Source organism: Cervus canadensis, chromosome 28, assembly GCF_019320065.1.
Source record: "Cervus canadensis isolate Bull #8, Minnesota chromosome 28, ASM1932006v1, whole genome shotgun sequence".
Lineage (NCBI taxonomy): Eukaryota > Metazoa > Chordata > Mammalia > Artiodactyla > Cervidae > Cervus > Cervus canadensis.
Window position 1 is genome coordinate 10,359,481 of NC_057413.1, and position 14,030 is coordinate 10,373,510.

The window sequence follows — 14,030 nt, forward strand, 5'->3', positions numbered from 1 at the left end:
TCCTCCTGCTGAATTGTTCCTTTCCGTGGTCTTTCTCTCTTGACAGTGTCAGGAACTGTTTTTCTCCAAACGTGTGGCTGTCATGCACATACAGAGGACTGTGTGCACCCACGAGTATTTTAGTCTTCACTATGAGCGTCAAACAATTACTCAGTTGTCAGTTGGGTGTGATGAGGCAGGCTTCGTGTAGTTTCCACTGTCCCTGAGAATCGCCACTTCATTGCTTTGACATTTACCTGAAGATTAAGCAAGGTGGGCTTGCATAATTGCCACTGGAAGTTCCTGCAAACACAAACCTCCAGTTTTCCTCATGAGAACACTTGAGCATGGAATTGGCCTTTCCAACTGGAATTCCAGTTTTTCAGGAGTAAAGTTGCAGGCACACACTGTCCGTTTGGTGTCTTGAGTCCTCATTTTCCTTTTCCAACAGCTGTTGTCCAGACTTGCGTCCTTTTGCAGAAGTTCGTCTAGATCTATTGCTATGAAAGAGAACAAATTCTGAAGGGGGGTCCGGAGTGGAAGGGACCCAATCTAGGGAGCGAGAAATCTCAGGGTGGATTGAATATCTCTCTTCTCATTTCAGACTCATGAGGCTAGGTTGAGTTACCCCCCATCTCGGTTGGTCCAGACTCATCCTCAACCCCAGCGCCTACCCCTAAGTTCAGGGTTTCCCTTTACCACTGAACAAGAGGGGGATCTGCAGTTGGAGGTGAGAATTGAGGGAGCAGAAGGCACCCCCTGCCTTGGGGTGGCCTCAGCCCCTGCTCCACAGCAGGCTGTCCACCTGGAAGCAGGTGAGAGACCTAGGCAGGGCAGACGCCGTCATCTGCGTGACTGCAGGGGCCTGGCTGGTTTGTGGGTCCAGGTCTTGTAGGACGGGCGTCTCCTGCCCTCCCTCCCCTGTCAGATGCCCCGGGTGGGATGACCCAGGACTCCCAGTTCTAGCTGGGCTCTGAGCGTGACCTTCACCGAGACTTAGGCTGTGATAGTTAACCTGCCTGGGCCCTATTGTTCATTTGGAGCCAGTGATGCCAGCTCCTCCCAGCGACATTGTGGGACATGAAAGGGTGATTTTGATACCATCAAAGCCCATTAGTTAAGTACTCTCGGGGGGAGGGAAAAAAGGGTAACTAGAAGCCAATTGTAGATTCCTTTGTAACAGCCTGGCGCAAGTGATTAGAATCTGACCTTTCATCTTTTCAACTGCATAAAACACGGAGGCCCGGAGAATACTCGGATCTGTCATCTCAGATATGGTTAATTTTTTCTGTTGGCCTGAAAGAAAAGATCAGGAGTGTATGAAATGCAGGTGACGGGGTGGGGGACCCCTGCATGGGGTGCCGCTGCCTGCCGGCCCCTGGGCCCCGAGAGCTCACTCTGCTGTGGACGGCCCCGGGGCTCGCGTGTGCTGGGTGGGTGCCTGCCTTCCTGAGAGTCCTCCCCGGGGCTCGGAGCACGAGAACTCAGGGTGCGGGGCCTCGTCAGCCTTCTGGCTCCTATTCTCCCAAAGGTGCCAGGTGTTCCAGGTGGCACAGGCGTGTGTAACAGCCCTGGAACTGCTCCAGGCTGATGACTTGGACGTGTAGTAGATGTTTGAGGAAGGAGCATCTCTTCAGAGTAGTGCTTACGTGGTGTGCAGCGAGACGGGAACGAATTTAGGATGAAGAAACAACGGTTCTTACACCTGGATGGGGTTTGGAAATGGTTTCCAGGTGTGGTGAGGAGGGGTTTGCATCTGGTGGGGTGTGGGTGGGAAGCCAGGATGCAGCCGCTGTGGTTGGTGGGCTGCGCCCAGCGCGTCGCTCCGTGTTCTCGTCTGGGCGCTGAGGCGGGCCGTCACGGGAAGGAGAGAACCCGCTCGCGAGGGCAGGGCGGAGGGATTGCTGAGCTGTGGCGCCTCTAGGAAAGGTGCTCACAGTCACGTGTATGGCGGTTGCAAAAAATCTTAACCAAGTAAGATGGAGTGAGAAAGTTGAGCTTTTCAGACCAGAGAATGAGGAGTATTCTTTAATATTCTGGAAAACGATAAACAAGCCCCAAAGAGAGATGTGAGAGGCTCACCTTGGCTGGAAGAACATCTAAGGTCTTTGTCAGGTCCTGCGGGGAGTCTGGGTTGCTCTTTGTCCCCTGGGATGTGTGACTTAGCTGGGGGGCCTTAGGAGGGCGCCGTTGCTGTGGAGACCTCGGGGCCTGACGGGAATGCGTCAGCCTGGTCCCTCTGCTCACTGATTGCTAGGGGCCCGCCATGCCAGCAGGCCTGCCCTTCCGCCCGTAACTCTGCTGCCCATCCAGCGGATTCTGTTCATTTAGGCTCACCAGCGGATTCTGTTCATTTAGGCTCATGTGCTTTTTAAGTTGAATTTTGAGGTCCATGCACGTCCCCAGGCAGCAGTGTTTCCTCTCGGGCTCCTTTGCTGCGCTCAGAGCCTGGGCAGAGCCACTCGACTCAATGGCTCCCTCTGGTGGGAGATGGGAGCGTGGCAGTTGAATTCTGGTTGAACTGAGGACCGCTGCGTGTCTGTGCACCTGGGGTAACCTGAGCTACAGTGCCGGGGGGCAGCAGTGGGCCAGCACCCCACTTCCTGCAGAGCTGGGTGACGAGGTGTCATTCCCCGCCCTCCAGTCTAGCCCAGCGGCGGCTCCTCTTGTGGGCCTGTCCTCATTCTTCGGAAATTAGTGCTTTTTGGGTGTCTCCCCTTGTCACTCCCTGGCTCCCCTTTATAAATGAGGGAGGCTTGTGTGAGTCACAAAATTAGCGTGGTGTCCAGGCTGTAAGACAGTGGTGAAGAGCGACTGACCATCTACCCAGTTTCCAGAGTCGACGTTTACAGAGGCAGGAGGTGGCAGCCTCCTGTGCAGAAGGGGCTGGGGCCTCAGAGACGTGAGGGGCGTCCAGTGAGGCACCAGGTGACAGACGAGTCAAGGGTGACACACAGGTGCCCACTGCTGGCAGCTGCCCTTCTGGGTGTGGGCATCTGAGCCCCATGAGCGTGCTTGTTCTTTTCTTCCTATGGCATTTTTTATTTCACTCTTATTTAGCGTGGAATTTTAGTCCTGTGGGCAGATCATGCTGAAATATATGGAGCAGAGAAAAAGAACAACCATCTTTTCTTGAAACAGGGATGTGTGTGGGTGTGGGTGTGTAACCATGTCTTTTCTTGGAACAGGGGTTTGTGTGCGTGCACGCGTGTGCACCTGTCCCCTTAGCAGCACAGCCTTGTGATGGTGTTGCTGTTATTGACCTGTTACTGACTTGTGTTGCGTGATTGGCAGATAATGTGGAGGGCCCTCACTGGGAAATAGACTATGTGGTTTGCATGCCTTTGCTGGGACCCCCGTGCCCCCTCCTCTCACCAGCAGGCGCAGCTGTTGAGTGTGGCCTGGGGCCGGGGTCCCTTGTGCACAGACACTGATTGCTCTCTGCTCCTCCTGCCGCCTCCAGGTTTCTAAGGTCAATGGAGTCACCCGAATGTCATCTCTGGGTACAAGTGCAACCAGTGCCAAAAAGATGCGCGAAGTCAGACCTTCACCGTCCAAAACTGTGAAGTACACTGCAACGGTGACGAAGGGGACTGTCACATACACCAAAGCCAAGAGAGAACTGGTCAAGGAAACCAAACCCCATCACCACAAGCCCAGTTCCGCTGTCAACCACACAATCTCAGGGAAAACTGAAAGTAGCAATGCAAAAACCCGCAAACAGGTGCTATCCCTCGGGGGGGCGTCCAAGTCCACCGGGCCCGCCGTCAATGGCCTCAAGGTCAGTGGCAGGTTGAACCCAAAGTCGTGCACTAAGGAGGTGGGGGGGCGGCAGCTGCGGGAGGGGCTCCGGAACTCCAAGCGGAGGCTGGAGGAAGCACCCCCAGCCGACAAACCGCAGTCGCCCCCCAAGAAGATGAAGGGGGCCGCGGGTAGTGCCGCCGAGGGCCCCGGCAGGAAGGCGGCCCCGGGCCCCGCCGAGAAGGCGCCGCTCGGGGGCCCCGGGAAGAAGGAGGTGCCCGAGCGGAGCCTGGAGAGGAACCGGCCCAAGCGGGCCACGGCCGGCAAGGGCCCGCCGGGCAGACAAGCACACGGCAAGCCCGACGGCGGCGCCCCCTGTGAAAATCGTTCTACCTCGCAATCGGAGCCCCTGCCCCGGCCGCACGAGGGGGCGGCCAAGGCCGAGAAGGGGGCCAGCAGGGCCGGGTGGGCGGCCATGGACGAGATCCCCGTGCTGCGGCCGTCGGCCAAGGAGTTCCACGACCCACTCGTCTACATCGAGTCGGTGCGCCCTCAGGTGGAGAAGTACGGCATGTGCAGGGTGATCCCGCCCCCGGACTGGCGGCCGGAGTGCAAGCTCAACGACGAGATGCGCTTCGTCACGCAGATCCAGCACATCCACAAGCTGGGCCGGCGCTGGGGCCCCAACGTGCAGCGGCTGGCCTGCATCAAGAAGCACCTCAGATCTCAGGGCATCACCATGGACGAGCTCCCACTCATAGGTAAGGCCCGTGGCAGCCGACCCCAGGCCAGCTCCTTGGGACGCGTCTGAGCCCAGGGGAGTCAGAGCCCCGCTTTCTGCAGATCAGGGTGATCCTGTGCCCCACCCCCCCCAACACACACACACACACAGCCACACCTGTTGGCCGCCTGGCGTCAGAAGAGAGGGGCAGAACCTCTACCCCGCGCCTTCATCTGCCTGGGCTGCCTTAACCAAGGACTGCAGCTGTGGGCTTGACCTGCAGGGAGTCGGCTCTCTCGGTCTGGAGCCTGCAAGTCTGAGACGAGGTGCTGGCAGGGTTCGTTTCTCCTGAGGCCCCTCTCTGCCTGTGGACAGCTTCCTCCTCCCGTGTCCCCACCTGTTCTCCGCACACAGATTCCTGGTGTCCCTTCCTCTTGTTAAAAGGACCCTGGTCACATGGGGTCAGGGCCCACCCCGATGACCTCATTTTACTTTAATTACCGCTTTAAGGACTGTCTCTAAACATGGCCACACTTAGTCAGTCACGCGTAGAGGCTCTATGGGTGGGGGGGCGCTTCAGCCTTTTCTCCCTCTCCCCTCTTCCTTCCTTGCCTCTGTTTTCCCAGTGATAACCGGGTCCCGGTGGAGCCCCGTCGGTCCCGGAACACTGTGGACCCGAGCGCAGGCACAGCTCTGCGCTGAAGCTGCGCTTGCCTCAGTCACTGCTTTTGTGAACAGGCCAGCTGGCGTGGTGAGGGCCGGGCTCCGGGCAGAGTGCACGCACGGCCCTCCTGGAATCCCCGTCTCCCTCTTCCTCTGTGCGTTCTCGCACCTCCAGGATTAAGCCCCTCCATCAGGGTGAGCCGGTTCCGTGGAGTGGTGAGCTCACACGCTTCCCTTCCAGCTCAGGACCCTGGACGGGAGCAGCATGGGGCCTGCCTCCAGGTTGGAGCAGCCTTTTTGAAGGCCAGGAGCAGAAGGGCCGATGTCCGTCATTTAGGTGTCAGGGTGGGCTGTAAGATAGGTTTCCTTGCACCATGGAGGTTTAGCTATTACTCTCAGCAGATGAGAATCACTTAAATTGAAAGAATGCTTGGTTTGTGGTCCTCTGTCACGGATGTGATTGGAGGTGATACAGGCTTGGGAACAGGCTGAGGTGTCGGTATCTTGGGAGTACGGTGTGGGCTGCATGGGAGACCCGGAACTACAGTGGGGGCAGCTGGTCTTCTGAATAGTCAGGGCATCAGGTGATGCCAAGAGGGCACCGATTTTCCGTTCAGAGTAGGTTTCCTGAACCTCAATCCCATGGCACCAGAAGCCACGAGGATGTGACCCTGGGGTGTGTTCACACCGTTGCTGTTGGCCCAGGTGTGAAGCCCTGTCCACGTGGGAGGGGAGCTGGCTGGCCTGTCACCCACCTTGGGTCTTGGCTCTGAGTTCATCCTCCTTACAGTGTGAGGGACTTAGTTTTGAAGGAAGTTTCCCAGAATCCACAGAATGTCTGCTCCTTCTCTGGGAAGGTGGCACTTTGTCCCAAAGCATCCTTGTGGTCCTGAGAGTGGGTTGATGAAACCAGGAGAGGAGTGACATGATGCCTTTGCGAGTACTGGTCAGGTTTTCTGTGCTGTTGGCTTACAACGGTGACCTCCTTTCTGGTCAGTCTCTGGTCTGACCCACATCCCCATCCACCTTGGCAGGTCCGGGAGGTGCCCCGAATGAGAGCAAGGCCTGCTGCACATGTTGGAATCTTGGGCCTTAGGCGCCCTGCCAGCCAAGGTCGGGACAGGTCTCCTCCTTGACATGGCCCCTGCTGCCCTGGGGCTTCAACCAAGCAACCAACCAGTGTCCCGCCTGGCACAGCAGATGGCCTCGGAGTGCCGCTCACCCGTTTCTGGCTGTGCTGGACCCCTGTTCCTGATGCTGTTCTCAGGAGTCCTATTGCTTTTCCTTTCCTTTATTTTATATAAATGTGTCCCCACCCTCTAAAGATAGAAACAGTCTTAACGTTTACTTTGCTCACCTAGCATTCTGTGGGGTGTTTATCTCCTAACAGCCAGTGGACGATTATTCTGGAAGATTTTTCCTTTTTATCGGTCAAAGGGTGGTTGCTTTTCCGGTTCCCATCGGGACAGTCACTGGGCGGCACTCACACGTCTCTGAATTTTGTGCAGTCTCATGTCTCATGGTTTCTGCAGTTTGATCAAGAGACCAGTGAGAACCAGCCCACACACCTTCGGAGATGGGCAGGGCTCTGTGTGAGCAGCGGTGGGAGGAGCTGAGGGGCGGACAGACTCCCGTCTGCGCTCAGGGGGGCCTTGCCCACTGCCTGGACATCCCGGGGGCTGAAGGGAGGTTACCATGCATGTGTGCGTGCGTGTGTATGTGTGCGTGTGCATGTGGTGGGGGAGGAGGGTTGGGAGGGGAATTAGAACTGATGGCCCGCTCTGGATGTGTCCAATTTCTGATCCCACAGCCGTTCCAGGCACTGCTGGGCTACAGAGGTGGCCCGAGGGCACAGCCCAGGCCCTGCCAGCCCTGCAGGGAAGCCCTGATCCTTGAGCTGTCCCCACACCTCCGGGGGCGTGAGGGGCGTGCACCTTGCCCCTGCTCCAGCCATGCTGGGCTCTCCCTCCCTAGGGGCCGACTCTCCTTCCATTCAGGCCTCTGCCTAAGTGCCTCCCTCTCGGGGCTCCCTGCCCAGACCACCCTCCTGTGTCGGTCGCCCCTCAGCCTGTCCTGGTCTATCTGTCATCACCCTAGTGCTAAGATGGTCTCAGCCTCGTTTCTATAGACTGGATGGCCCAGTTTGCTGCTCTGACCCCTGGCCTGGTGCCTCCCTGGCACGTGGTGGGCACTGGGTGCCTGTGGACTCCCAGGGGATGGAAGGCGGTCTTGTTCACAGCCCCTTTCACCCACTGTCTCTGTGTTTTCTCCCCTCGCTGTCCCAGGAGGCTGTGAGCTCGACCTGGCCTGCTTTTTCCGGCTGATTAACGAGATGGGCGGCATGCAGCAGGTGACGGACCTCAAAAAGTGGAACAAACTCGCAGACATGCTGCGCATCCCCAGGACCGCCCAGGACCGGCTGGCCAAGCTCCAGGAGGCCTACTGCCAGTACCTGCTCTCCTATGACTCCCTGTCCCCCGAGGAGCACCGGCGCCTGGAGAAGGAGGTGCTGATGGAGAAGGAGAGCCTGGAGCGGCGCAAGGGGCCCCTGGAGGGCCACACGGAGCAGGACTACCACCGCTTCCACCCGCTGCCCCGCTTCGAGCCCAAGAACGGGCTCATCAACGGCGTGGCCCACAGAAACGGCTTCCGCAGCAAGCTGAAGGAGGTGGGCCCCGCGCAGCTCAAGACGGGCCGGCGGCGACTCTTTGCTCAGGAAAAGGAGGTGGTGAAGGAGGAGGAGGAGGAGAAGGGCATCCTCAGTGACTTCCACAAGTGTATATACAAGGTAGGGCCTGCCGTGCGGCCTCGTGTGCACGCTGTGGGACCCCCGAGACCCCTGACAGCCAGCCTGGTCATGTCCCTTGTAGAGAGTCATCTGCAGTCTGGGGCGGAATAAGCGTCTGGACCAGGCCCCTGGGCACCTAGCTCTGGCCTTGGCGTGGTGCTAAGTTGCTTCAGTCCTGCCTGACTTTGTGCAACCCCATGGACTGTAGCCCGCCAGGCTCCTCTGTCCATGGGATTCTCCGGGCAGGAATACTGGAGTGGGTTGCCTTTCCCTCCTCCAGGGGATCCTCCTGACCCAGGGACCAAACCTGGGTCTCTTACATCTCCTGCATTGGCAGGCAGCTTCTTTACTACTGTGCTACCTGGGAATCGGGGTTCATTAACTGTGTGTTTTTGTACACATGTGCCCGCATGCCAGGGATGCAGCCCGGGAGGCACAACTCCTCTTTGCAGAGGCCGGGGCTGGGGCTTCTCACCCAGAGGGACAGTGCCCTCTGCCGCTCCGAATCATACCCCACGCCACTCCGCATGGCTCTGCTGGTGCCTGTCTGTCATCACGGGTCTCCGTGGGGAGAGGGCAGGGGTGGGCCCCTGCTTCTGTCCACACTGTGTGCCCACCCAGCCATTGCAAGACCCCCTCCTCCAGGGAGAGAGGTGGCATCTCATTGTCTCCCTTCTTGGCAGACTGGCTCTGCCCACAGAGGCTGGGCTCCCCCTCCCTGGCTTTCTAGGGTGATTGGGCCCCAGGCCGGGAGGAGGCACAGGATCCCCAACCTTGATCGCTTCTGCAGGTTCCAGGAGGGCAGGGTCCCTGTGGAGGTCTTGGTGGCCGTGCCCACCCACGTGCGCCTGGCCGCGGTGCAGAAACGCAGTGGGTGCCTGTGCTTCTGCCCTGAGCTGGGCCTCTTCCCTCTGAGTCTGCGCGCGGAGGTCCCCCCCCACCCCCTGCCCCCAGCCTCCCTCTGCCTCTCCGTCCTCGCCTTGGCTGGACTCCCACCTCCTTTCTGGGGAGAGATGCCTGCTTGCCCGGAGCTTTCCCTGTGACTGGACCCGGGGAAGGTTCGGTCTGCGTAGACGTTGGTGCAGGTGGTGGCCGTGGTAGCTGGGTGCATTGAGGGCTGGCCGGGCACTCACGGCTCCGGGTCTGAGCCGGCACAGCATCTGGGGGTTGACTGTTGGGTGCTGGGTGTCATCATGTTTAATTACAGGCACCCTGCTTTAGTTGATACAAAATCAGGCTCTTCCTGGTGGTTCTGATTTTATCGTGTGAGGAACGGCAGGCAGGTCAGGAGAAGTTTGGATTATGTGGTGACTTCTCTGTTGGTTAGAAGCCTCAGTTACAGAGCTGACGATCGATGAGCAGGGTCTGCGAGCTGACTGTGCCCACTGTCCCTCCAGAGGCAGCTCGCCTTGTTAGGGGCCGTGCCCCCCACTTCTGGCTCGTCACACTGGGTGCCGCGTCCCGGCTCCATTTGTGCGAGGCCATCCCCCGGGCAGCCTGAAAGCACCCGAGGGCAGAGACGCTGTGTGTGTGAGCACTGCTCCATCTACAGCCCCTTGAGCTAGGCCTGGCACACAGTAGGAGCTCAATAAGTACTCTGCGGTCAAGGGGTGAGCATGCCTGGTCAGGGAGGAGTGGAGGGCTTGCCTGTGGGACGTGCCACCATTCATCCCAGCGAGCGCGTTGTCAGGAACGTTCCAGGGGCAGGGTGGCGGAGGTGGGCGGGTTAGGTAATCTGAAGAACCTGTGGGTCCCCCCAGGGGGGTGTTGGGGGGCAGGGGGCTCCCCTGACGGGAGGAGGACTGGATCCCTCTGGCCCTACAGGTCCCCAAGGCCCGGCTTGCTTGTCTACCCGGTTCTCACGGGAGGACCCTCAGGGTGGGCGTCAGAGTTGCCCCAGGTTTCTCTCCCAGGGTCTCCAGTCCCGAGTTCCAGCCAGTGTCTGTCTTGATGTTGTTGGCTTGGCCCCTGACCACAGCCTTTCTCCTCCCGTCTCCGCACTGTCCCCGTTGCTCCAGAGAAGGGGCTCTTCACTGGGGCGCCTGGGCAGCTTGTCCTGCTGGATTGCGCTGGGTCTGGCCGGGGCTGCGGTGGTCAGGGGTGTGCCACCTCTGTCCACACTGAGGGTCCTTCTCAGGGACTGCGGTCCCAGCTCCTCTGTTCTTGTCAGCTAGGGCCATGGCCTGGCCCCTGGTCACAGGGACACGCCGCACAGGGGCTCCTGACGGGGTGACCCTGCTCTGGGGTCCTGGTACTGCTCTGTTTCTCCAGCTTGACTCTTGCTTTTGTTTTCTTTCCAGGGAAGGTCTGTTTCTTTAACGACTTTTTACCGAACAGCAAGAAATATCATGAACATGTGCTTCAGCAAGGAGCCCGCACCAGCTGAAATCGAGGTGTGTGAGCTGGGCCGTCCTTTCTCTGCCCGGAGCTGGGGTGGAGCCCCAGGCCTCGGCCTCCTAGAGGCGGGCAGAGGGTCCCAAGTCCATCCTTTGGGTCCCAGGCGCGGCCAGAAGTTTCAACTCAGGTTGACCCAAACCTGTTCCAGGTCAGAAGGGATGCAGTGGTCCCCCCGACCGCCCTGGAGCCGCGCCTGCGGCCGGGGACGTGCCCCAGGCAGGCCCCCGCCCAGCATCCGCCTCTCAACCCTTCTCACCCCGTCCTCCGGGTGCCTGTTACACAAGAGAATGTTTGGAATCCCTTGTAACCACAGTTGTGCTTTTTCCTCTCTCCTATTTTTCATTTAATGGGATTGGCAGGCTGCCATTTTTGTGCTTCTGCCAACTCTGTGCTGAGGTGTGAGAGGCTGGGCAGGCGTGCGGGGCTGCCCCCTGGCCAGTCGGTGGCGGGGGCTCCGGGGAGGAGGCGGCTCCCAGGTGCTGACGTAGGTGGGCCTGTCCGGGGGCGAGCCCCAACTCCTCACCGGGTTCAGGGCGTGCTGGATGAGCAGGCGGTGGCGTGGGCGGCAGCCTTGGCTTTTGGCTGACAGCGGGTTTCAGACCGCTTCTTTTCCTTCATGGTCGTAGGCCACCTCTTCTCGGCATAACCACGCTGACGGCAGTGGGCTCCGGCCCTGATGTGACCAGGTGTCCTGGGAGTGGAACTCTAGGACAGTCTGTCCATGCCACGTGCTGCCCACCTCTGGTGGTGGCCGTCGGGAGTCCACGAGGCCCCGGCCTGGTGTTTGGGCCTGGGTTCAGTATTTGATGAATTCAGTACCTGATTTTGGCATCGTTGTCATTCCGTCTAGGTCCCAGTTTCGTACTCTGGGCTGTGTCTGTGAAGACCACACAGTGGCCTGACACTCGGCCCCTGCCTTTGGCCCCACCAGAGCCACGTTTCATCACCACAGTGCCAGGGTCCTGACTCTGGGACACGTGTGGCCGTCACGGTGGCTTCTGGAGGACTCGTGCTAGTTTTAGGAGAAGCATCAGAGGGAAAGGAACATGACTCCTGGGGGTGGACATCTGAGCTGGAGAAAGAGGCCTTTGCTTTACAACATAGGTCCTTCTTGGAGTCCCCGAAGGTGGAAGGTTGTTACTGTCCGTCATCTCCTGCTGGGAAATTAATTCTGAGGATCCTGGGTTTTTCTGTTTTTAATTGAAGGATCCTTGCCTTACAGTGTTGTTTTCTGCCGTACATCAACATGTATCGCCATAGGTACACGGATGTCCCCTCGCTTTTGGACCTCCCTCCCTGAGAGTCTTGGTTTTGCTTTAATATTAATAGTTGTATAATATTTAAGCACAAAAGGAAGATTTGCTAAAATTTGATCTTGTGTGGCTAACTTCTGGATCCTACGAAGGGGGCTGGAGCCTTCTGCTTGGCCGGTGGTCACCAACGAAAGGGGCCCCCACATAGTGCACAGTCCCCTTCCTCCCCTGCTGTCTTTTTCACTTGATGCAAGTCGCTGTGAATCCCGGCAGATGGCTGACCTGACTGGCCTGGACCCGTCTCTGGCCCTTAGGGATCCTAAGCATTTAATGTTGTCCTGAGCTGGGGCCTCCGGCTGCCTGCAAGCTGGCCCCTCGCTGTGGCAGCCGCACAGGCAGCGGGGTGGGGGCTGACCCCGGATGCTCACTGGAGAGGCTCCAGGCAGCGGGGTTGGCCGAGGCAGGGGAGGGCGTTGCTGAGCTTCTGCACTGATGACTGAGGACGGAACCCTCTTACCTGTTAGCAGAGCCCGTCCCGACCCGCGTGCGCCCTGCAGTTGTTCAGCTCGTGCCCGCCTTTCCCCGTCCGTTTCAGTGGCTGGGGTCACTGCCTGGGGGGCAGGGTGGCATGTCTGCCCAGACCCCCGTCTGGGGCACTGTGAGCCACCTGCAGTAGATTGGGGGCGTCTTCACCTCCTTCCTGGGCCGCTTTCTCCCTCCCTCTCACAGAAGTGATCCTTCATTGTGGTGACGTCTGTGTGACATTTGCCACTTGAGCCATTTTTAGGTGCAGCTCAGTGGCACCAGAGTCGTTACCCCACCACCCGTTTGCAGAACTTGTCCGTTCTCCAGACCGGAAGTCGGCTCCTGTGAATCACTGAGCCCCCGCAGCCCCTCCGTTCTTTCTGTCTGACTTTGTTCCGAGTGCCTCATGGGGATGGAATCAGTACTTGTCCTTCTGAGACTGGCTTCTCCACTTAGTGTCATGTCCTTAGGATTCATGTGTTGCAGCATACAGAATTTCCCTCTCTGAGACCGAGTTGTAGCCGGCAGACACTGTACCTTGTGTTTATCCGTCTGTCGGTCGTGGACCTGGCCCCGTGACCCTGGCGTGTGGTTACTGCCCGCAGCCCCGGGCAGCGCGGTGCTGACGGCCCCCTCTCCCCGCAGCAAGAGTACTGGAGGCTCGTGGAGGAGAAGGACTGCCACGTGGCCGTGCACTGCGGCAAGGTGGACACCAACACCCACGGCAGCGGCTTCCCGGTGGGAAAGTCGGAACCATTTTCAAGGTAACGTCGGACGCTCCCGCCCAGGTCCTGTGGGCCGGACGGCGTCTGTCCGCGCCCATCCATGATGCCCCTGTGCTTCCCCCGCAGACACGGATGGAACCTCACCGTCCTCCCCAATAACACAGGCTCCATCCTGCGTCACCTCGGTGCTGTGCCTGGTAAGCCCGCCGTGGGTTGCAGGGCCGGGGACCATGGTGCGCAGGGTGTGTAGAGAACACGGGGATTATTCGAGAAGCGAGAGGAGTCAGGATCGTAGTTGGAGTCAGTAAAAACGTGGAAAGGTAAACCAGAGCAGATCTGGAGGCTGGGGAGACACTCCGTGTGGTCTGCTTTCCACCTGGGAATTTTCAGAGCTGACCTTCTGACTCCCTGGGCTCCTGCCTTACACGGTAGGAGGGAAACCAGGCGTCCTGGGTGCTGGTGCGCTGAGGGCCGGGCCCCGCTTCTTGTGTCCCGACAGCAGGCGTCGGGGCGGCACCTGCGTCCTCAGCCTGGAGGCCCCGCCGGCCTCCATCATGGGCGTGTTCCTTCCTGCCTTCAGTCACTAGTTACGGTGTTTTCTCACTGTTTGTAACTCTGTCTGTGATCTTAAGAAGCAGAAAAGAGCGAGTACCTTCTCGTTGAGTTTTGTCTGGTCTTGAATCCCATTTCTTCTTTTTCTTGTTGGTGAGGACGATGCGATGTCTGTTGCTGTCGCCCTGACACATGGCTCCCTGTCCCCTTTGTTCCAGGAGTGACAATTCCCTGGCTGAATATCGGCATGGTCTTTTCTACCTCATGCTGGTCTCGAGACCAAAACCACCTCCCTTACATTGACTACTTACACACGGGTGCTGACTGCATTTGGTGAGTATGCCGGCCCTGCGCCAACGCCTCGCACTCACCTATGGCAGATGGGCTTGTGCGAGTTTGTCCCGTGTTCCCTGTCAGAGTCTGAGGAGTGCAATTGGAAGTCAAGCTGGTGGAGAATGTTTTAATTTGCTCCAGTGATAAGGAAGGTCAAGCATCTATTCCTGGCCGTTGTCCTTTTCAGTTGCCTGCTAACACGGGGCTTTTCCTCTCTGACGTTTTCCCCATGGGGTTGTTGACGGCCATACTAGCATCAGAAACCAGGAACAGTAGAGCAGGAAGCTGATCAGGAGCGGTGGCCGTATCATCAGCCACCTCCTCAGCCTTGTGTGAGTCGTGCTCTGCATGGC

The 14,030-nt window shown here is 58.7% G+C and overlaps 1 protein-coding gene across 8 annotated transcripts in view; it reads left to right on the top strand.

Annotated features, from left to right (window-relative positions):
- Positions 1–14,030, top strand: part of JARID2 (jumonji and AT-rich interaction domain containing 2) — a 230,987-nt gene that overhangs the window by 208,093 nt on the left and 8,864 nt on the right. For all 8 annotated transcript variants that reach the window (XM_043450144.1, XM_043450143.1, XM_043450142.1 and 5 more), the window contains 6 exons: positions 3,443–4,481; positions 7,390–7,892; positions 10,193–10,285; positions 12,713–12,831; positions 12,919–12,989; positions 13,563–13,677. In XM_043450144.1, coding sequence (XP_043306079.1) covers positions 3,443–4,481; positions 7,390–7,892; positions 10,193–10,285; positions 12,713–12,831; positions 12,919–12,989; positions 13,563–13,677 — 1,940 coding nt within the window. The remainder of the gene's footprint in view (positions 1–3,442; positions 4,482–7,389; positions 7,893–10,192; positions 10,286–12,712; positions 12,832–12,918; positions 12,990–13,562; positions 13,678–14,030) is intronic.